Source organism: Microcaecilia unicolor, chromosome 2, assembly GCF_901765095.1.
Source record: "Microcaecilia unicolor chromosome 2, aMicUni1.1, whole genome shotgun sequence".
Lineage (NCBI taxonomy): Eukaryota > Metazoa > Chordata > Amphibia > Gymnophiona > Siphonopidae > Microcaecilia > Microcaecilia unicolor.
Genome location: NC_044032.1, coordinates 117,178,761 through 117,201,410, shown reverse-complemented (window position 1 = coordinate 117,201,410; position 22,650 = coordinate 117,178,761). Strand labels below are relative to the sequence as shown.

Genomic DNA, 22,650 nt, shown 5'->3' with positions numbered 1-22,650 from the left:
GGTAAAGCACTATATACATAACAACTGTTCCATCAGAAAAAGCAAAGTTGCTCATCTATGATAGGAGGAGGAACACAACTGGGGGTAGAGGCCACTCTGGCTTGGATCCCCACAGCTGGACCACACAATTTGAAATGCATACCACAGCTGTGGAAAATTCCTAGGCCCCACATACTGATGAGATTGGCAGCCAAGTTGCAGCAATACTATACCCACGAGTAGTGAAGGACCCACAGCAGGAACATTAATGCCAGCATGTTAAATACTAACCCTGGCAGCGCTATAGAAATGCTAAGTAGTAGTAGTACCAGCAGAAGAACTTCCCGATGTTGATCTACATCAGGCAGTGCTAGCTCACCCATACTCAGCATGCTCACGGTGCCAGCATTACAGGCTCCTGAGGCACGTCCTTTAGTACTCACACCCTAGCAGCACCAAAGTTATAGCTCGGCTCCCAAATACTTAAACTGGCAGTGTCTGTGGATCCCAACCAGCTATGGTATAATTTTGAGTACTAGAAGGGGGAAATGTGGGGGGAGGGGAAAAGGAAGAGGGAAGCAGAATCAAATGACAAAAAAAGAAAAGGGAAGGCACAGAGGAAATGGGTGCTGGAAAAGGAGTAGTAATATAGGAGGGAGGATGCTGGGCATACAAGGCTGAGGGTAGAGCATCCTTTCGCAACAAAAGTGGAAACACAGACAAATTAGCTGAAGATTCGGAGGAAAGTATGACCTCAGGAACTGAGTAGCAATTAGGTAGGATGAGTCAGTAAGAACTTGGAGATAAGACTGAAGAAGAGTAGGTAATAAGTAATTGGGTGGGCGTAAGAACAGCAGCATGCTGGATGAGTTGTGGAACATACCACACATTGAATAAATGGTATGAAGAACCTGGAGAGACTAAGGCAGGGGAATCAAGTTCTTTCAACAGTAGACTGCATGATCAGCAATTCATGTGTGTGGGCGACATGATCATTTTTGCTTGTTATACCATGATTTGCAGTCATGAAAATCTGTAAACCTCTTCTGAAAGTGTGATTGTCTAATAGTTCTGCAAAGCTTAAAAATCAAGAGGCAAATTTCTCATGTGGGCCACATTTGGCTGTCCCTGGGCAAAGGTGAGTTTGCGAGCTAGTAGAAAGGGGAAAAGTCTGTGAATGTGGAATGTTGCCACAATTTGGGTTTCCACCAGGTACTAGTGACCTGGCTTGGCCACTGTTGGAAACAAGATACTGGGCTAGATGGACTATTGATTTGACCCAGTACGGCTACTTTTACGTTCTTATGTTCATCCCTCAGAAACAAACAACACTCTGCTCGCTCATACATGTGTGCATCTGACCCAGTACGGCTATTTTTACGTTCTTATGTTCATCCCTCACAAACAAACAACACTCTGCCCACTCATACATGTGTGCATTATGTAAATACACCACAACATACCACATATAGCTTTATACTTGAAAGTGACTGTCGGGCAGACTGGATGGATGGACTATTCAGATCTTTATCTGCCATCACTTACTGTTACTATGTTACTCACTATATACACATACAGGCGCTCATCCAACTACACATATATCTCATCCCCACACACTGCACCTATAACGTTTTACACACTCATACCCTACACATTCCCCCCCCCCCCCCCCCCCCAAATATAGCTCCATCCCCTAGGTTGGAAAATATCTCCAAGTCATGTCTCTGCAATCTTTAGTTACTTTTCTTGCCATCCAACATTTAGTTCTTTTTACTATGCTCCAATCTGTTTTAGCTCAATTTTGTTTTCACCCTAGATTCCTAAACCAATTTTGGAACACTGAACAAAAAGAGGTTAAGCACAGACTAAATGCATGTTAAAGGACAGCAAAAGTGCTGGCTGTTCAGAACTATATAGTGACTGCTGGTTTTCTGCAGGGTATCTGGAACATTTTCATCAAAAGCAAAAACAACCAACCCACCCCCCCCCCCCCCCCCCCCAACAAAAAAAACCCAACAACCTTGGAATGTGATGCATTTTATGTATATCACATAATGTCTATATGTGAATACCGGAAGCCTAAGAAATAAGATGGAAGAGTTAGAATATACTGCACTAAATGAAAATTTAGATATAATAGGCATCTCTGAGACCTGGTAGGAGGAGGAAACCCAGTGGAACACTATCATACCGAGGTACAAATTATATCGTAGTGATAGAGTGGATCGAATTGGTGGAGGGGTAGCTTTGAATGTTAAGGAGGGCCTTGAATCAAAAAGATTGAAAATTCTGCAGGAAACAAAACACATTTTGGAGTCCCTATGGATTGAAATTCCATGTGTAAAGGGGAAAAGGATAGTAATAGGAGTGTACTACCGTCTGCCTAGCTAGGATGAACAGACGGATGTAGAAATGTTATCAGAAATTTGGGAGGCTAACAAACTAGGCAACACAATAATAATGGGTGATTTCAATTACCCCGATATTGACTGGGTATATGTAACAACAGGGCATGCTGAGGAGGTAAAACTCCTTGATGAAATCAAGGACTGCTTTATGGAGCAGCTGGTACAGGGTCCAACAAGAGAAGGAAAAATTTAAAACCTAGTCCTTAGTGCAGCGCATGATCTGGTGCAGGAGGTAATGGTACTGGAGCTGCTTGATAACAGTAATCATAATATGATCAGATTTGATATTAGCTTTGGAGTAAGCAGGGGTGTATCTGCGTAGGGCCACAGGGGCCTGGGCCCCCACAGATTTCGCCCTGGACCCCCCTTCCGCCGTCGCCATCACCTACCCCCGCTGAGGTTCGCTTCCTCCTGCCGGTGCCTTTAAAAATATTACTTCAGCTGGTGGAGGACCCCAACCCCCGCCAGCCCAGCCGAGGTCTTGTTTAAGTTCTTCTTCATCGTGCTGTTGAAAGCTGCAGCCTGCATCCCTTCCAGTTTCGGACGGAGTCTGACGTCGCAGCACGTTGTACGTGCAGGACGTACAACGTGCAGCGACGTCAGACTCCGTCCGAAACTGGGAGGAATGCAGGCTGCAGCTTTCAACAGCACGAGGAAGAAGAACTTAAACAAGACCTCGGCTGGGCTGGCGGGGGTTGGGGTCCCCCACCAGCTGAAGTAATATTTTTAAAGGCACCGGCAGGAGGAAGCGGACCTCGGCGGGGGTAGGTGACAGCGCCGGCGGTAGGCAGGGGAAGGTTGACAGTGGAGGAGGGTTGACAGCGGTGGGGGGGATGGGGCCGGGGGGGCTATAATGTGCCCCCTCACTCTAGCCCCTGCCCCCCCTACCGCCGAACCTCAGATACGCCCCTGGGAGTAAGTACACAGGAAGTCCAATACGTTAACATTTAACTTTCAAAAAGGAGACTTTGATAAAATGAGAACGATGAAAAAAAAACAGAGGAGCAGCTGCGAGGGTCAAAAATTTACATCAGGCGTGAATGCTGTTCATAAATACCATACTGGAAGCCCAGGCCAAATATATTCTGTGTATTAAAAAAGAAGGAAGGAAGACCAGACAACAGCCGGCATGTTTAAAAAGTGAGGAGAAGGAAGCTATTAGAGCTAAAAGAAAATCCTTCAGAAAATGGAAGAAGGAACCGACTGAAAATAATAAGAAAGCTTAAGGAATGGCAAGTCAAATGCAAAGCGCTGATAAGGAAGACAAAGAGAGAATTAAAAAAAAAAAAAAAAAAAAAAAGATTGCGTTGTAGGTAAAAACATTTTTAGATATATTAAAAGCAAGAAGCCGGCAAAAGAATCAGTTGGACCACTAGAAAACCAAGGGTTAAAAGGGACAATCAGGAAAGACAAAACGATAATAGAGAGATTAACTGAATACTTTGCTTCGGACTTTACCGAGAAAGATTTGGGAGAGATACCAGTGTCAGTAATGGTATTCAAAGTTGATGAGTCAGAGAAACTGAATGAAATCTCTATAAACCTGGAGGATGTAATGGGGCAATTTGACAAATTAAAGAGTAGCAAATCTCCTGGACTGGATGGTATTCATCCCAAAATACTGATAAAATTGAAAAACGAACTGGCTAAAAGATGGAAACCAGAGAGTAGGGTTAAATGGTCAGTATTCTCAATGGATAAGAGTAGATAGTGGGGTTTCCCCCAGGGGTCTTTGATAAGACCACTGCTTTTTAACATATTTATAAATGATCTAGAGATGGGAATAACTGGTGAGGTAATTACATTTGCCGACGACACAAAGTTATTCAAAGTTATTAAATCGCAAGAGGATTGTGAAAATTTACAAGAGGACCTTATGAGACTGGGAGAATTGAGCATCTAAATGGCAGATGACATTTAATGTGAGCAAATGCAAAGTGATGCATATGGGAAAGAAGAACCCGAATTATAGTTATGTAATGCAAGGTTCCACATTAGGAGTGACCGACCGGGAAAGGCATCTAGGTGTCATCGTTGATGATACATTGAAACCCTCTGCTCAATGTGTGGTGGTGGTTAAGAAAGCAAATAGAATGTTAGGTGTTATTAGAAAAGGAATGGAAAACAAAAATGAGGACGTTATAATGCCTTTGTATCGCTCCATGGTGCGACCGCACCTGAATATTGTGTTCAATTCTAGCCACCGCATCTCAAAAAAGATATAGTGGAATTAGAAAAGGTATAGAGAAGGGCAACGAAAATGATAAAGGGAAACGGACAACTTCCCTATCAGGAAAGACTAAAGCGGCTAGTGCTCTTCAGCTTGGAGAAAAGATGGCTGAGGGGAGATATGATAGAGGTCTATAAAATAATGAGTGGAGTGGAATGGGTAGACATGAATCACTTGTTTACTCTTTCCAAAAATACTAGGACTAGGGGGCATGCAATGAAGCTAAAGAGTAGTAAATTTAAAATGAATCAGAGAAAATATTTCTTCACTCAATGTGTAATTAAACTCTGGAATTCGTTGCCAGAGAATGTAGTAAAAGCGGTTAGCTTAGCGTGATTTTAAAAAGGTTTGGATGGCTTCCTAAAGGAGAAGTCCATAGACCATTATTAAAACGGACTTGGGGAAAATCCACTGCTATTTCTAGAATAAGCAGCATAAAATGTATTGTACTGTTTTGGGATCTTGTCAGGTACTCGTGATCTGGATTGGCCACTGTTAGGAACAGGATGCTGAGCTTGATGGTCTTTCAGTCTGTCCCAGTACAGCAATACTTATGTACATATTTTCAGCTATACACATATACCCAGTGGCGTTCCTAGGGGGGCTGACACCCAGGGCGGATCGCAGATGTGCCCCGCCCCCCGGGTGCAGCGCGCCTGTCCGCTTTGTTCGTTTCCATGCTCCTTCTGCCGCGGAACAGGAAGTAACCTGTTCCGGGGCAGAGGGAGCACAGAACGAACGTAGCGGACAGGTGTGTGGCACCCCCCCAGCGGCGTGCACCCGGGGCGGATCGCACCCACCGCCCCCCCCCCCCCCCTTAGGAACGCCACTGCATATACGTCTAAGTACCAGAGAAAATGCTGCACATTTTTTATTAAATGGATGCATGTCAGGTAGTACAAAATTACAAATATTAGAACCAAGACTCTAAGCTTTACTACATGAACAGATGCCCAAGTTCCAACTATCACTTAAGACCTACCACCACAGAAAGAGAAACTGAAGACAAATATTGTTCCTTTCATCAATCTACTGAATATCACACTACACTTGATTTCTGGCTCAGCCTTCAGTTTTCCACAGCTAAGGACCTTACCACTTAAAGTTGGGTAAAAGCAATAATAAATTAAAAGCTATATTAGGTACCAAAGAAAGAGATGTTTTTATTATTAGTGAATTAAGTTTCACGTTAAACAGGTACAGCAATGAGCTAAGAAAGATATTGTCAAGGATTGAATAAAGTTCTCAGATTTCTTAAGTGCAAGTCAATTCTAAGCCATTGTGAATTCAGCTTTTTCAGTGCTATGGAAGAACAGGGCTGGCCCAAGGTGAAAAGCCAGCGTATTAGGGTGCTCCTCCAACTGAAACAGGATCAAGAACTAAAAACATCTTCATAATAAACTAGTGTATACCACTAAAGTCAAAATGTGCCCTAAATAACAATATTGCCAGTTTAAGTTTTAGACATTCCCTAATATTCAGTACTTTCAGAAAAGCAGCAATAAAAACATGCTTGAGAATAAGTATATTTCAGTGACAGTCATAGAAAGAAATCCTTCACATGCTCATCTTCCAATGTAGTTTATGTCATCCAATGTATAAAAATGTGACGAAGGGTGCTATACTGGGAGAAACAAGCCAGATGCTGAAGGGAAAATTAGGTTCTTATCTTGGTAATTTTCTTTCCTTTAGTCATAGCAGATGAATCCATTACGAATGGGTTCTGTCCACCTACCAGCAGGGAGAAATAGAGAGCACTGAAAAAACATAGTGCCTCTTGGCCAGCTAGCTCCATCTGCTTCTCAGTATTTGAAGCTTCCAAAGCAGTGTTACACCGCAAAGTAGAATAACATGAACTTTCCTCACAGCGAACGAACGCCCCAGAACAGGAGCAGTAATTCAAAGGAGAGACGAACTCAACCTCCTGTAACAGAACAGAAATCCTAAAGACTGTTTTCCAACTTCTCCCAATGAGGGAACATATCTACAGGAAAAACTGAACCCAAAATAGCATTAATAAATCAATCAAACAATCAATCAATCAGGGAGGGCTCATGGATTCATCTGCTATAACTAAAGGAAAGAAAATTACCAAGGTAAGAACCTAATTTTCCTTTCCTTGTCATCAAGCAGATGAATCCATTACGAATGGGATGTATCAAAGCAATCCCTAGATAGGGTGGGAACAGGCCACACCACACGCCAGCACTTGTGCTCCAAAATGCACATCCCTCATGGCAGCCACATCCAGCCTGTAATGTCGGGCAAATGAGAGCTTAGATGCCCATGTCGCTGCACTGCATGTCTCTTGAAGAGAGAGTGCTCCAGTTTCAGCCCAAGAAGAGGAAATCGCTCTTGTGGAATGTGTCTTAAAGGCTTCAGGCGGAGGCCGGCCAGACAGCAGATATGCTGAAAAAATAGCTTCTTTGAGTCAAAGAGCCAGAGTAGCTTTAGACGCTGGAGACTCTCTGCGAGGACCTGACAACAAAACAAAAAGGTGATCAGAGGTCCTGAAAGCATTTGACATGCGCAGATATTGCAATAGAGCCCTTCGCACATCTAGAAGGTGCAATTGCCCAAAAGATACCGGAAACTCCTCTCTAGAAAAGGAGGGCAGGAAAATAGGCTGGTTTAGGTGAAACGCTGAAACCACCTTAGGCAGAAAGGAAGACACTGTGCGTACCATAACTCTGAGAATTGCAGAAATGGGTCTCGACAGGACAGCGCCTGGAGCTCAGACACCCGTCTCGCCAATGTAATGGCCACCAAAAAGACAGTCTTTAGGGTCACATCCTTCTCCAAAGCTCACCTAAGCGGCTCGAAGGGCGAACACTGAAGGGCCTTTAAAACTAACCCCAGGTTCCAGGCCGAACACGGAGCCTGCACGGGAGGACGGAGCCGAAGCACCCCTCTAGGAAACCGTGCCACATCCAGATAAGTAGCCAGGGAGAGGCCAGCCACCTTCCCCCGAAAACATGCTAAGGCTGCCACTTGAACACGCAGGGAATTATAGGCCAAGCCTTTTTGTAAACCATCCTCCAAAAAGTCAAGTATCGGCAAGACAAAAGCCCGCATGGGTGTAATCGCTTTAGCAGCACACCAAGCCTCAAACTGGCGCCAAATCCGAGCATAGGCAACGTAAGTGGAACTCTTGCGGGCCTGAAGGAGAGTGGAGATGACCTTGTTGGAATAGCCCTTGTCTCTCAATTGTGCCCTCTCAATAGCCATGCAGTAAGACCAAAACGGCAGGCGTCCTCCATGGTTACCGGCCCCTGTGACAACAGGTTCAGTACCAGAGGCAAAGGAAGGGGAGCCTCCACCAGCATCCGCCGGAGGTCCGCATACCACGGCCGCCTGGGCCAATCTGGGGCAATGAGAACCACCTCTCCTTTTTACTGAAGAAAATCCTGGGGAAGGACCGAGAGGGACTGGCAAAAGTACACCTGAAAACGAAGTGGATAGAGCACCGTTCACGGAAGAGAGTGTATATGAACAACTTGGAAAGCTAAAGGTGGACAAAGCCATGGGGCCGGACGGGATCCACCCCAGAATACTGAGGGAGCTCAGAGAGGTTCTGGCAGGTCCTCTTAAAGATTTGTTTAATAAATCCTTGGAGACAGGAGAGGTTCCGAGGGATTGGAGAATGGCGGAGGTGGTCCCTCTTCACAAAAGTGGGGATAGGGAAGAAGCTGGAAACTACAGGCCGGTAAGCCTCACTTCGGTTATTGGAAAAGTAATGGAAGCCATGCTGAAGGAAAGGATAGTGAATTTCCTGGAAGCCAATAAGTTGCAAGATCCGAGACAACATGGTTTCACCAAAGGGAAGTCGTGCCAAACGAATCTCATTGAATTCTTTGACTGGGTGATGGGAGAATTAAATCAAGGACGTGCTATGGACGTCATCTACTTAGATTTCAGCAAGGCTTTTGACACTGTTCCCCACAGGAGGCTCTTGAATAAACTAGAAGGGCTGAAGATAGGACCCAAAGTGGTGAACTGGATTAGGAACTGGTTGACGGGCAGACGCCAGAGGGTGGTAGTGAATGGAGTTCGCTCGGAGGAGGGAAAGGTGAGTAGTGGAGTGCCTCAGGGATCGGTGCTGGGGCCCATTCTGTTCAATATATTTGTGAGTGACATTGCCGAAGGGTTACAAGGTAAAGTTTGCCTTTTTGCGGATGACACCAAGATTTCCAACAGAGTGGACACCCCGGAGGGAGTGGAAAACATGAAAAAAGATCTGAAGAAGCTGGAAAAATGGTCTAACGTTTGGCAATTAAAATTCAATGCGAAGAAATGCAAAGTGATGCACTTAGGGAGTAGAAATCCAAGGGAGGCGTATGTGTTAGGTGGGGAGAGCCTGATAGTCACGGACGGGGAGAGGGATCTTGGGGTGATAGTATCTGAGGACCTAAAGGCTATGAAACAGTGCGACAAGGCGGTGGCCGTAGCGAGAAGGTTGCTAGGCTGTATAGAGAGAGGTGTGACCAGCAGAAAAAAGGAGGTTTTAATGCCCCTGTATAAGACGTTGGTGAGGCCCCACCTGGAGTATTGTGTTCAGTTTTGGAGGCCATACCTTGCGAAGGATGTTAAAAAAATGGAAGCGGTACAAAGAAAAGCTACGAGGATGGTATGGGAGTTGCGTTCCAAGATGTATGAAGAGAGACTTGCTGACCTGAACATGTATACTCTGGAGGAAAGGAGGAATAGGGGTGATATGATACAGACATTCAAATATTTGAAAGGTATTAATCCGCAAACGAATCTTTTCCGGAGAGGGGAAGGCGGTAGAACGAGAGGACATGAAATGAGATTGAAGGGGGGCAGACTCAGGAAAGATGTCAGGAAGTATTTCTTCACGGAGAGGGTGGTGAACGCTTGGAATGCCCTCCCGCGGGAGGTGGTGGAGATGAAAACGGTAACGGAATTCAAGCATGCGTGGGACAGGCATAAAGGAATCCTGTGCAGAAGGAATGGATCCACAGAAGCTTAGCTGAAATTGGGTGGCGGGGGGAAGAGGGGTTGGTGGTTGAGAGGCTAGGATGGGGGAGGGCAGACTTATAAGGGGTCTGTGCCGGAGCCGGTGATGGGAGGCGGGACTGGTGGTTGGGAGGCGGGAAATACTGCTGCACAGACTTATATGGTCTGTGCCCTGAAAAAGACAGGTACAAATCAAGGTAAGGTATACACATGAGTTTATCGTGGGCAGACTAGATGGACCGTGCAGGTCTTTTTCTGCCGTCATCTACTATGTTACTATGTTTGATGTAGCCGAATCCGCAGAAGTACTTGCCCTATCAAGGGCCACGAAGGGAACACATACAGGAGGCCCTGAGGCCAGGGTTGAGCCAAGGCATCCAACCCTGCCGAGCGAGGATCTCTCCATCTTGTAGCTGGGTCCCCCTTCCAGGACCCAGCCGGGCTCGACCCTGCTTAGCTTCCTTCTTCACCCGACTGTTGCCTCGCTCCACACCACCTTGGCCTGTTCTGGGAACTCAGCGCCAGACCCCCTGAGAGCTTGCAGGACTTCCTCCTCTCTCCATTGTTTCCACCGAGGCTCAATCAAGGCAAAACGTTTATAGAAAAAAAAAAACTTTATTTTCCTGCTTCCATTCAGCATAGACACAAAAGGAAAACACCTTACTCCCAGGTTGTTAAGGTTTGCTGCCAAAGTCTCATTCAGGGTTTAAACAGTCCATGTAACTTCACTCCTTTTAACCAAAATTACTTCTCTTGGGAACAGAGCGTATCCAGTAAGGAAACCCAGCAGCTCTGTCTTGTGCAGCCCCAGCACTTTCCAGTATCAAACAGTTTATACAGCTTTTCCTGCTTCATCTAACAGCACAGATAAACAGCACTTCTCCCACCTTGTTCATGCTGGGGTTTAAATTGTACTCAGCTCCTGTCTCTTCCTGAGGACAGTACCTGTCCCCTCTTTAGCAGAGACCTCCCCCAGTGCCTCAGCCTCCCTCCTCCGGTATTCCACCACTGTCTCCAAGGAGCTGCCAGCCACTCCCTCACAATACCTTTCCTTTGGGCCAAAGCCCCAATCTCCATCGGCTCCTCCCCTAGTCCTCCAGCAACCTCCATTTTAACCTCATCCCCAGCTTCCTCCGCCCCCAACCTCTCCAGCTGGCCCTCATTACCTTCCTCAGAAACCATTTCCGAATCTTCTATCTCCTCCCCTAACTCCTGCACAGCTGGGTGGGGAAGAGAGGGATTCTGGGAATGGTAGTTCCTCCCCTTCTTCCTTAACCCTGCTAGCCTTTCAGCCTCCGGTAGTCCGGCTTTCTGAATGCCGGAGTGGTGAGTATGAAATCTGCCCTGCCGGGGTTCCCCTGCTCTCTGCACCCCCTTTCCTCGTGACTTCCGTGATCCCTTCTCACCTGCCTGCTCACAGTCTGCTGTAAAAGCACGGGACTTTGGAATTTGCGCTTGATGCCATAAGATCCGCTACGGGCGTCCCCCATTTGGCACAGATCTGAAGGAACACGTCGTCTGCCAGTTCCCACTCCGCTGGGTCGATTTAATGCCTGCTCAGATAATCGGCTTGCACGTTGCTCCGACATGCAATATGAGCTGCTGACAGAAACTGCAGATGTAGCTCGGACCAGTGGCAAATCTGCGCGGCCAGTGCTCTGCACGGAGTGCCACCTTGTCGATTTATGCAGGTCACTGCTGTCGTATTGTCCAACGGAACTCTGACAGCCAGTCCCTTCCAGGGTCAAGTGAAAGGCCAGAAGCGCCTGGAATATCGCTTTCAACTCCAAGCGATTGATGGACCATAGTAACATAGAAACATAGTAGATGACGGCAGAAAAAGACCTGCATGGTCCATCCAGTCTGCCCAACAAGATAAACTCATATGTGCCACTTTTGTATATACCTTACCTTGATTTGTACCTGTCTTTTTCAGGGCACAGACCGTATAAGTCTGCCCAGCACTTTCCCCGCCTCCCAACCACCAGCCCCGCCTCCCACCACTGGCTCTGGCACAGACCGTATAAGTCTGCCCAGCACTATCCCCGCCTCCCAAACACCAGCCCCGCCTCCCACCACCGGCTCTGGCACAGACCGTATAAGTCTGCCCAGCACTAACCCCACCTCCCAACCACCAGCCCCGCCTCCCACCACCGGCTCTGGCACAGACCGTATAAGTCTGCCCAGCACTATCCACTCCGACTCCTCAGGTGTCCAGAGACCCTGGGCATGCCTTCCCTGGCAATGTGCTCCCCAGCCCTGTAGGCTGGCATCTGTTACCACCAGGCACCAAGAGGGAAGCGCTAGCGGCATTCCTTGCCGCAGCATGCTGTCTGAGAGCCACCACTCCATACTGAGCCGGGCCGCAGGGAGCCACATGAGTCTGTGCTGGTAATCCTGAGATATTGGAGACCATCGTTGAAGCAGGGAACACTGCAGAGGTCTCAGGTGCGCTCTCACCCATGGCATCACTTCCAAGGTGGCCGTCATCAACCCCAACAGCTGGACTATGTCCCAAGCTCGCAGATGAGGCATCCTCAGGAGCAGACGGACCCGATTCTGAAGCTTGCACCGCCTTTGCTCGGGTAGAAAGACAAACCCCGAGGCTGTGTCGAACTGGACCCCCAAATATTCTAGAGATTGAGGGGGGGTCAGATGACTTTTGGGTATATTGATGACCCAGCCCAGAGATTGAAGTACTGAGACCACTCTGGCTGTTATATGATGACTCTCTTCTGCAGAGTCCGCTCTGATGAGCCAGTCATCGAGGTACGGGTGAACCCGGATACCCTCTCGCCTGAGAAAGGCAGCTACTAACACCATTACCTTGGAAAAGGTTCGGGGAGCTGTGGCGAGGCCAAAGGGCAAGGTCCGAAACTGGAAATGTTTTCCCAACACCGCAAACCGCAGAAACCAGTGGTGCGGGGGCCAAATAGGAATGTGCAAGTAAGCTTCTTTCAGGTCCAAAGACGTGAGAAACTCTCCTGGCTGTACTGCCGCAATGACAGAGCGCAGGGTTTCCATGCGAAAATGCCGCACTCTTAGTGACTTGTAGACTTCCTTTAAGTCGAGGATGGGCCGAAAAGACCCTCCTTTTTGCGGCACCACAAAATAAATGGAGTAACTACCATAGCCGATCTCGGCGGGAGGCACAGGGACCACCGACCGAGGTGCAACAAACCTTGCAAGGTCTCCTCTACCGCTGCCCGTTTGACGGCAGAGCCGCATCGGAACTCCACAAACACGTCTCTCACCAGGGCATTGAATTCTAATCTGTAGCCATCTCTGATCAGGTTCAAAACCCACTGATCTGAGGAAATCTTGACCCACTCCTCAAGAAAGAGGGAAAGACGTCCTCCCACTGCAAGAATCGAGGAGTGGGCCGGCACACCATCATTGAGAGGGTCGCCCATGAACTCCAGGCCTTGAGCCGACCGCTGTGGAACGTTTGTCCGAGCGAAAGGAGTTCCTCTGCTGAAAGCGGGCACGTGAAGTAAACCCAGCAGAACGCCCCAGGCGGTACCTTCTAGCTTCACGGAAGCGAGGTCTGGAAGAGGAGGGAACCACCTGACCCTTGGAAGAAGGCCGCGGCCTATCCTTGGGTAAGCACTGGGGTTTAGCATCCCCCAGGCCCTTGACAATTTTCTCCAACTCCTCACCAAATAGGCGAAGGCCTTGAAAGGGCAACTTCACCAACCTTTGCTTAGAGGCCATGTCAGCCGCCCAATGCCATAGTCATAGAAGGCGGCGAGCGGCCACCACCACAGTCATCTGTTTAGCCAAAGCTCTGACCAGATCATAGAGAACATCAGACAAAAATGACAAGGCCGACTCCATCCGCGGTGCCACCTCCGCAAGGGGCTCCGCTCCATCTCCGGGCTGTTCCACTGCCTGTTGCAACCAAGCGAGGCAGGCTCGAGCAGCATAACTGCACACAGATGCCCGTAAGGCTAGGCCTGAAATCTCAAAGGACTGTTTGATTGATGATTCCAGACATTGGTCCTGCACGTCCTTCAGGGCAATCCCTCCCTCTACTGGAAGGGTAGTCTTTTTCGTCACAGCCATGACTAGGGCATCCACTTCAGGCATGGCCAAGCGTGCCAAGTGCTCCTCACTGAGAGGGTATAAGTGCCCCATTGCCCTGGCAACTTTCAAAGGCCCCTCAGGGTCAGCCCACTGAGCCGAAATAAGCTCTTGGATGGAGTCATGCAAAGGAAAGGCTCGAGCAGGCTTCTTAGTACTTGCCATCCTCGGATTACCAGAGGAGGCTTCGCCCATCACAGGATCTTCAATAGAGAGGGCCTGCAAGGCATCAGAAATAAGCACTAGCAGCTCCTCGCGGTGGAAAATCCTAACCGCAGTGGGATCATCTGGATCCAGTGGCAATCCTACACCTTCCTCTGGCTCTTCGGACCACGAAGGCCTGCCAGACCCCTCAGAATCCCCACAGCCCGACCACGGGGGGGAAAAGGGGGTGGCGCCACTTTCTGAAGGGGAATTTACCCTTCTGCACTTGTCTTGCGGCTAGCTGTCTAGGGAAAAAACGCCTGATGGCAATCCCGGGCCGGTCTCCACCAAAGGGGAACCAGGTAGCAGCGCAGAGTCAGACATCTGCAGCAGAGCTCTTTTTAACATGAACGCTTTATGTAAAAGCAACACAAACTCAGGGGAGAAAGGCTCACCCTGGCCTCCCAGTTCCAATCCAGGGTAAGCAGCTCCTCTGGTAGCCTCCATCCAAGGCTCCCCTCCAGCCTCAGACCCCTCTGCACCTGCGGGAGTCGAGCCATGCGATGCATCCAAAATGGCACCCACTGCCAGCTCCACCGAGCGGGAAGAAACATCGCTCGCCATGCTTGTGCCGGCTCTGACGTCTGATGAGCATGATTTACAGAGCCTTGTTGCTGATCTGCGCTTGCCACAACATGAACAGCGCTTAACAACCTCCGCAGCCGAAAATCTCAAAATGTCGGATTCGCGTCAAAAACACTCCGATCGCGGGCCCTCCCCGAAGGAGCTACAAGACTCTCTTACCTCCCCAGACCAAGTCCCACAGCTCCGGTCACGCTGCACAAACAGAAGGAAGCCTCAGAATCGCAGCGCTAACAAGCGCGTCATGGTTTGTTTTTGTTTTTTTACACTGTGAGGAAAGTTAGAGTCAGCAGCTACAGAGGCACTCCAGAGGTTCAGTAGAGTGGGAAAGGCAGGGAAAAGACAAACCAATGTGCCTGCATCCACACAGAAGAGTGTGGGAAAGGCAGGGAAAGGACAAACCTATATGCCTGCATCCACATAGGGGGCCGGGTAAGGCAGGGAAAGGGCGAACCTATGTGCCTTTAAAGTGGGCACCACCAGCCACAACACCCCTGCTACAACTGGCCAAAGCACAGGAGCCACCCCAGGCAGATTTCTGAAGGAGCTGAATAAGCTGCGCCCAACCCTGCTGGGGAGATAGAGAATACTGAGAGGCAGATGGAGCTAGCTGGCCAAGAGGCACTATGGTTTTTCAGTGTTCTTTATCTCCCCCTGCTGGTAGGTGGACACAACCCATTCGTAATGGATTCATCTGCTTGATGACAAGGAAGAAGAGGTTTAATTTACATAGACATCAAATGAAAAATGCCAGTGCCAACCAAGATGTTACCTCTGTGGGACAGCACTTTACAAAGCCAAAACAGAGTACCAATGATTTTATGGTGAGAATACTAAAAGGAAATTTTAAAACAATACAGGAACGCACGACCTTTGAAGTCAAAATGATTAAATATTTTGTCACCCACCAGACAGGACTTAACAAAGATCTGGGTTTTCTAGCCCAATATAAACCATGAAATTTCACTGCTTTGTCACTGTGATCACCATGCATATCTCCCTGTCCCTCATCCTCTCAGCCCTCACTGTTTCTCACCTAGCCCACCCCTCCCTCATCCCTTCAGACTGTCAATGAAATACTTTTATGTTTCACTTATATATGCTGTTACTTATCAAAATTTGCTTATTTCTGATCTGATGAAGAAGAGCTACCTTCGAAAGCTAATCTAAAAATGTATTTAGTTCAATAAAAAAGGTATCATCTTATTTTCTTTTCTATGTTTTATTTTATTTCTATTGATTACCAATGAAGAAATCAGAACCACAAGTCCCCGCATGCAATAGGGTAAGGTCAGAACAGGATCAACCCTGTCGGGTGAATCTGGATCTAGTTGGCAACCCTAGTTTCATCCCAGACTCTGCTTTTACTGCAAAACAGCACCACTGTGAGCCAGGACCCTGCTTTTACTGTGTAGTGAATTTTAGGTACGTAATACACTACAGTACTGTATTTTTATTCTTCCCATTCAGATCTATACAAGATCATTTCTGAAACGGCCAGTCAAAAGAGGAAAAAAGTTGTTTGTCTGTAGAGCAGAAACTTGATGCTTTAAAAAAAATTGACAAGGGTGAATCCATCCAAAAAACTGCAACAGAACTAGGAGTGGGGAAAGCAACAGTTCTTAACTGGAAAAGCAACACAGTGAGCTGGAGAAATGGGCCTCAAATCATGCCTCTTTCATAGGGCACTAGAAAAACTATGAAAAAATGTGGATATGAGAAGGTGAGTCAGGCTGAACATTCAGTTGTAAAAGTCAGTCATAGTGAAGGTATTAAGGCAGTACCGGTCAAAATAACCCCGTCCAAAAAAGCCACAACAAAATGGCCCTGATAAAAAAAGCTCCCAACATAACAGCCACTGTCAAAACAGCCTGCCCACAATATAGCCCCTGACAAAAGGGCCCAATCAGGCTGCCAGAATATGGCCTCTGACAAAGTAAGCCGAACAGTACCAGACAAGGGGAGAACTTACCTTGCAGCACACTGCAAGAGGATCTGCCCAAATTTACTTGTAGAGGATCCCTGCATTTGAGGAGAACTGATCACCAGCCGATCCCGGAAGTCTTGTGTCTGGCTTGTCTCTGCCACATCCCGCCTACGCGGTAACAGAAAGAGCAGCAAAGATAAGATTTCTGGGTTCGGCTGATAAGTTTTCCTCGAATACAGGAAGTCTGCTGAAGTCTTTGCTTTGAGCTAAAGGTTTTAATACTAATTTTATAGGTACTGATAAAACTAGTTTTAGGTTAATTGTTCCAACACAGTCTAATTGGGTAAATGCCTTTGTTAAGACAAACAGACTGTGTTGGAACTCTTAACTAATACTTTATCAGTGAAGATTTCACTTGTAGTTTATCTTTTTTTGTGATGTGTTATTTTTTTCTAGGGGGTTATTTTGTCTACGGGCCATTTTGTCAAGGGTTATTTTGTGGGAGAGGCCATTTTGTCAAGGGCTATTTTGTTAGGGGCTTTGTCAAGGGCTATTTTATTACAAGGCTGTTTTGTCGGGGCTATTTTGTCGAGGTGCCTATTAAGGCATATGTGGAACAACAAGAGGAAGTGACAGCTACTGATGTAATGTTATTGAGACGTTGGCAAGAAAAAGAAGTAAAATGGGAAAACAAACATCACTCACAAAATTTTACAAAACAATTCTATAATTTATGCTTACCAGTTGCATTGCTACTAGGTATACAGTACTCTTTCTAATTATGTTTTTACAGTTCTATATTGGTCTTATTTTACAGTATAGTAGAGTGATTACAGTATATTTTAGCACTCCAATCATGCTGCAAAATGTGCTATAGTGTTAATAAAGAATATTTGAACATCGGGAACTCTATGCCTTGGTTTATGCATTTTTTGCCTATTATCCAACTTTTCACGGGTCGGTCCTAGTTATGTTAGATAATCAAGATTGTACTGTATTCTATTTTATCAACATGTTTTCTACAACTTAAAGAGAGTTGCAATATTTTCCCATAACATTAATTAGATATCTATAAATCGCTGTTTCCTTGCGACTTATATAATTTAGCTTTTAGTTTTCTGATGTGCCTAGTGAGAGCTATACATACATGGTATCTGGGGAAAAAACAGGACCCAATACATAATTATAAAATACATTGCAACTGTTTAAACATATAGTATGACCTTTGAAAACACATTTGTATACTGGGGGGGGTCTTAGTTAATTCATAATTTGTGCTCAAAGTATCGCCCTTGAACCTTGACACATTCATGGGTTTTTGACACCACTCAGCTATTTCAATGAATTCTTACACTGGAACACCATCCCACTGAAAAATAAATAAAAATACTCAGAAATGTTTCGAGTTTCAGGCATAAATTTCTGCGGCAGTAAAGTTTTTGGAAAAATGTGGGAGGTCCTGTTTGTTTGTAAAAATAAAGCACACATCTCTTCAATGTATAGTATCTCAAAAATCATTTCTAGAATGAATGCTCCATGCTTACCTCCTTCCAAGGGCTTATAAACTGTGTACGTGCATATCGAGTTAGCATGTGGATTATAACAACTTGCCCCCACTCCTCAACATCTACTAGCAGATTGCAAAGCTTCCGATAATTCTTGTGGATCAGATCTATTCTGTCTGGACATACTTCTTCAAATGCCATGACAACACTGCCAGCCACCAACTGAAATATAAAAAAAATACCCATATATTATAATAATTGTTTATTTTTATCCTGAGTGTTGCAGAGATGATTTAAAACAAATGTTTTCAACTCTCAGCCTTGTAGAGAAACAGTTTACAAATAGGGAAGGAAGCCTTATTCGAAAATTGATGTATTTAAAACCTATAAACCCTAATTGTAAAGACAGTAAAGAAGCAATTTATGTTAACACAAGGTCAATAATAATGCTGCAAGGTAACTGATCATTCATCTTAATCAATGGATGTTTGAGAATCGATTAACTCTCAATATGTCTAAAACTGAAATTTTGTTAGTATTCAATGATTCTCCTCTCCATTTTCTTTCCGAGGTGGAAGAAACTGGTACCACTATTAAGATTTCCTCTGTAGTAAAACATGTTTGGATCCTTCTTGACACAACATTGTCTTTTTCAGTTCAGATTCGAGCTGTGGTAAGGACATCTTTTTTCAAGTTGTGTTTGCTTAGTAAGCCGTGCCCCCTTATCCCTCTATGTGATTTTCAACAAGTTATGTAGAGTTTAATCTTGTCAGGGTTAGACTATTGTACGATGGACTGCCTGCTGTGTATATACGAGACTTGCAAGTTGTAATGAACTCTATTCGTTTGCTACCTGGTTTATCTAAATATGACCATGTTACCCCTTTTCTACAATGGTTGTGAATCTATGGACAGAATAAAATATCGAATTTTGCTGTTGCTCCATCACTGAGTATACCAAGAATCATCTCACTATCTGATAGACTGTCTTTGTTGGCATCATCCGAAGTGGGCACTTCATTCTGACTGTTCTTGCACTTTAGAGGTGCCCAACTTTCAACTTTTTCATCTGGAATGTACTAGGGAAAGTATTTTTTCTGTAGCAAGCCCTACAGAATGGGATGAACTCCCTGGTTTTCTTAAGAGTCTTAAGAACTTTGGACTCTTTTAAAAACTATTGAAAGAGCATTTCTTGAAATGAGTTGCAATCTGCTTTCATTACAGTATGAAAAAAATATATGAACCAGGGTTCTATTTGAACTCAGCTCTAACCTTTAAATGAAGGGTATACAAAGAGAGCTTAGTGTACTTTTCTAATGTATAATAAACTGAATTATAATTTTTTGTGAAAGAAATTCTCAGAGGCTAGACTCACCCAAGCGGACAGCCCGCTTTACGCAGGCTGTTCTTAGAGGGTGAATGGGTTTCTCTATCATAGAATATCTCCAGGGGTTAAGTAAATACACCCGTGAGCAACCATATGCTCTCAATCAAATCAAGTGAAGGCAACAACAATAATAATGTGCCTAATTGTGTTAACTAAAGCTAAATAAGCTATCTATATCCCACACTTGCAACTTCCCTAGTCTCATTCAACACATTCACCAATCAAAACGAAGCTCCAACGCACTCATTCCTTTCAAGGCGCAAGCCTTATTTGCTCATTTTTTTTGTCTTGCTGAATAATCCAGTCAAGACCTAAATGCTCAATTCGCATAATAAGCATATACAAATAACGATCTATACATAAGAACAGAACTTGTGTCCTAAATAAGTGCATAAGGATAAGTTATCTTCAATAATAATGTAACGAAGCACATAATGTAGAAAGAAACGTCCTTAGAAGAAGTTCATGAAGAATACATTCTAAAGAAAAGGTGCATTTATCTCTGCGCTGCCAGGTGTGTGCACAACACCCAGCAGCTACCTTTGAAGCCTGCGTTAACAAATTTCCTTCGCCGCTATTTCCACTAATTTCCTCTGATGGTGGCAGAACACCGTCTGTGTCCAACTCTGCAGGGTTTCAAGACGATCTTTGTCAGGGACCCGGAATATGACTGCCTCTTCCTGAAAATAAATACATACTGCGCCAACTTTTTGAAAGCTATCTCTTAACATGGACTCGAAAGAGTTCCTACTTTTAAGCTCCATAACTGGAAGTGAGCAAATATACGTAGAGTGACGACAAACGTCTAAGTTACGCAAAATGCGTGATTACAATTAGTCTGAACAGATGTAAGGGCAGAACTCTTATTAACATGATAATCACACTATACTGGTACAGAGGAAAGCTGATAAAAGCAGATAAAATAATCAGAATCTCAAGGCCCCTTTGGTGGCTCATTGCTTAAAGCTCTAACATCAGTTCTCCCAGTTACAGTGGGTCGTTATAGACCATGTGGCGCTCACTCAAAGAGGAGGGAACAGGGAGAGCATTTTAAACAGAAAAGAACAATATTGGATGAGTTAGATACTATAACTCCTAATGGATTGAATGATTTCATTGAGTGGAATACAGTAATTTAGAGATCTGCTGTCATTTTGGAGGGGGGGGGGGGGGGGTTCAGTATCTTCTAGGTAGGTGGGTGGGTTTTTATCAGCTTTCCTCTGTACCAGTACAGTATGATTATCATGTTAATAAGAGTTCCGCCCTTACATCTGGGCAGACTAACTGTAATCACGCATTTTGCGTAACTTAGACGTTTGTCGTCACTCTACATATATTTGTTCACTTCCGGTCATGGGAGCTTAAAAGTAGGAACTCTTTCGAGTCCATGTTAAGAGATAGCTTTCAAAAAGTTGGCGCAGTGTGAATTTATTTTCAGGAAGAGGCAGTCATAATCCAGGTCCCTGACGAAGATCGTCTCGAAACCTGCAGAGTTGGACACAGAAGGTATTCTGCCACCATCAGAGGAAATTAGTGGAAATAACAGCGAAAGAAATTTGTCAACGCCGGCTTCAAAGGTAGCTGCTGGGTGTTGTGCACATACCTGGCAATGGAGAGATAAGTGCACCTTTTCTTTAGAATGTATTCTTCGTGGCCACACCTCTCCTACTCTCCTCCGCTCTCTTTTACTCCTTCTCTTACTCTCAGCTGGTGACATCAATCCCAATCCTGGTCCTCCTTTTCTGCCTTCTTCCTACTTATGCAGGCCACATCGTGACATCTCTAATCTCATCTCTATTCCTCTTCTTCCCCCTTACTCCTGACTGTTCTCTTGCGCTCTATGGAATGCCCGCTCCATCTGCAATGAACTTCCCTACATTCATGACCTCTTCATTTCTCGTTCCCTCCATCTACTTGCCTTAACTGAAACTTGGCTCTCCCCTGATGACTCTACTTTTGTTGCAGCTCTTTGCCATGGTGGTTATCTTTTTTCTCATACCCCTCGCCCTGCTGGCCACTGCGGTGGCGTTGGATTGCTACTCTCTCCCTCCTGCAAATTTCAACCTCTTCTTCCACCCCAATCTCACTGCTTTTTGTCCTTTGAAGTCCACTCCATCCGCCTTTTCACTCCTCTGCCTCTCCGACTGGCAGTCATTTATCGACCCCCTGATAAATCTCTTTCATCCTTTCTCACTGACTTTAACGCCTGGCTCTCCTTCTTTCTTGAACCTACATCCCCCTCCATCATCCTAGGTGACTAACATCCATGCTGATGATTCCTCTGACTCTTATGCTTCCCAATTTCTTGCCTTAACGTCCTCATTCAATCTTCAGCTGTGCTCCTCTGCACCTACCCAACAAAATGGCCACTGTCTCGACCTTATCCTCTCCTCTAACTGCTTCCCCTCCAGCTTCTGTTCCTCAGATCTCCCCCTTTCTGTCCATCACCTATTAACCTTCACACTTAAGCACCTTCCTCCCCAGTCCCACCTAATTTCAACCCCCACATCTAGGAATCTTCAAGCTATTGACCCCCTTACTCTGTCCTCTTGTCTCTCTAACCTTTTCTCTTCTACCACTCTATCTAAGTCTGTCAATGAAGCCATTTCTTCCTATGATACTATTCTCTCCTCTGGACACTCTTGCCCCTCCCATGCCCCGTCCTACTAGGTGTACCAAACCCCAGCCTTGGCTGACCTCTAAAATCCGCTACTTTTGTTCCTGTGCCCGCTCTGCTGAACATTCTTAGCTTAAATCCCGCACCCTTGTCGACTTCATTCATTTCAAATTCATGCTTAACTCCTTCCAGTCTGCCCTTTCATGGGCCAAACAGGATTACTTCACCCAACTGACAAATTCCCTTGGCTCCAACCCTCGACTTCTCTTCACCACACTGAGCTCTCTTCTCAAAGTGCCTCCGTCCCCAATTCCCCCTTCTCTGACCCTAGCTGAGCACTTCCATGATAAATCAGTAAGATTAACCTTGAAATTTCATCCAAACCCTCCCCACCTCTCTCTCCCTTAGTCCACACCCCCTACTCTCCTTCCTCTCCTTTTTTTTCCTCCTTCTCTGAAGTTTCTACTGAAGAAACTGCCCTTCTTCTTTCCTCCTCCAAATGTACTACCTGTTCATCTGATCCCATCCCCACTTATCTACTTAACACTATCTCTCCTACTATCATCCCTGTCGTCTGTCACATCCTTAATCTCTCACTCTCCACTGCAACTGTTCCTACGGCCTTCAAACATGCTGTTGTCACTCCACTCCTTAAAAAACCCTCACTTGACCCTACCTGTCCCTCCAACTATCGCCCCATCTCCCTTCTTCCTTTCCTCTCCAAATTACTTGAATGCGTCATGCACCGCCG

General features: G+C 45.8%; 1 protein-coding gene across 1 annotated transcript in view; it reads right to left on the bottom strand.

The window, feature by feature from the left end:
* Positions 1-22,650, bottom strand: part of AP3B1 (adaptor related protein complex 3 subunit beta 1) — a 1,191,861-nt gene that overhangs the window by 907,698 nt on the left and 261,513 nt on the right. Inside the window, exon 7 of the mRNA XM_030193246.1 lies at positions 17,935-18,117. Within this exon, the coding sequence (XP_030049106.1) occupies positions 17,935-18,117 (183 nt within the window). The remainder of the gene's footprint in view (positions 1-17,934; positions 18,118-22,650) is intronic.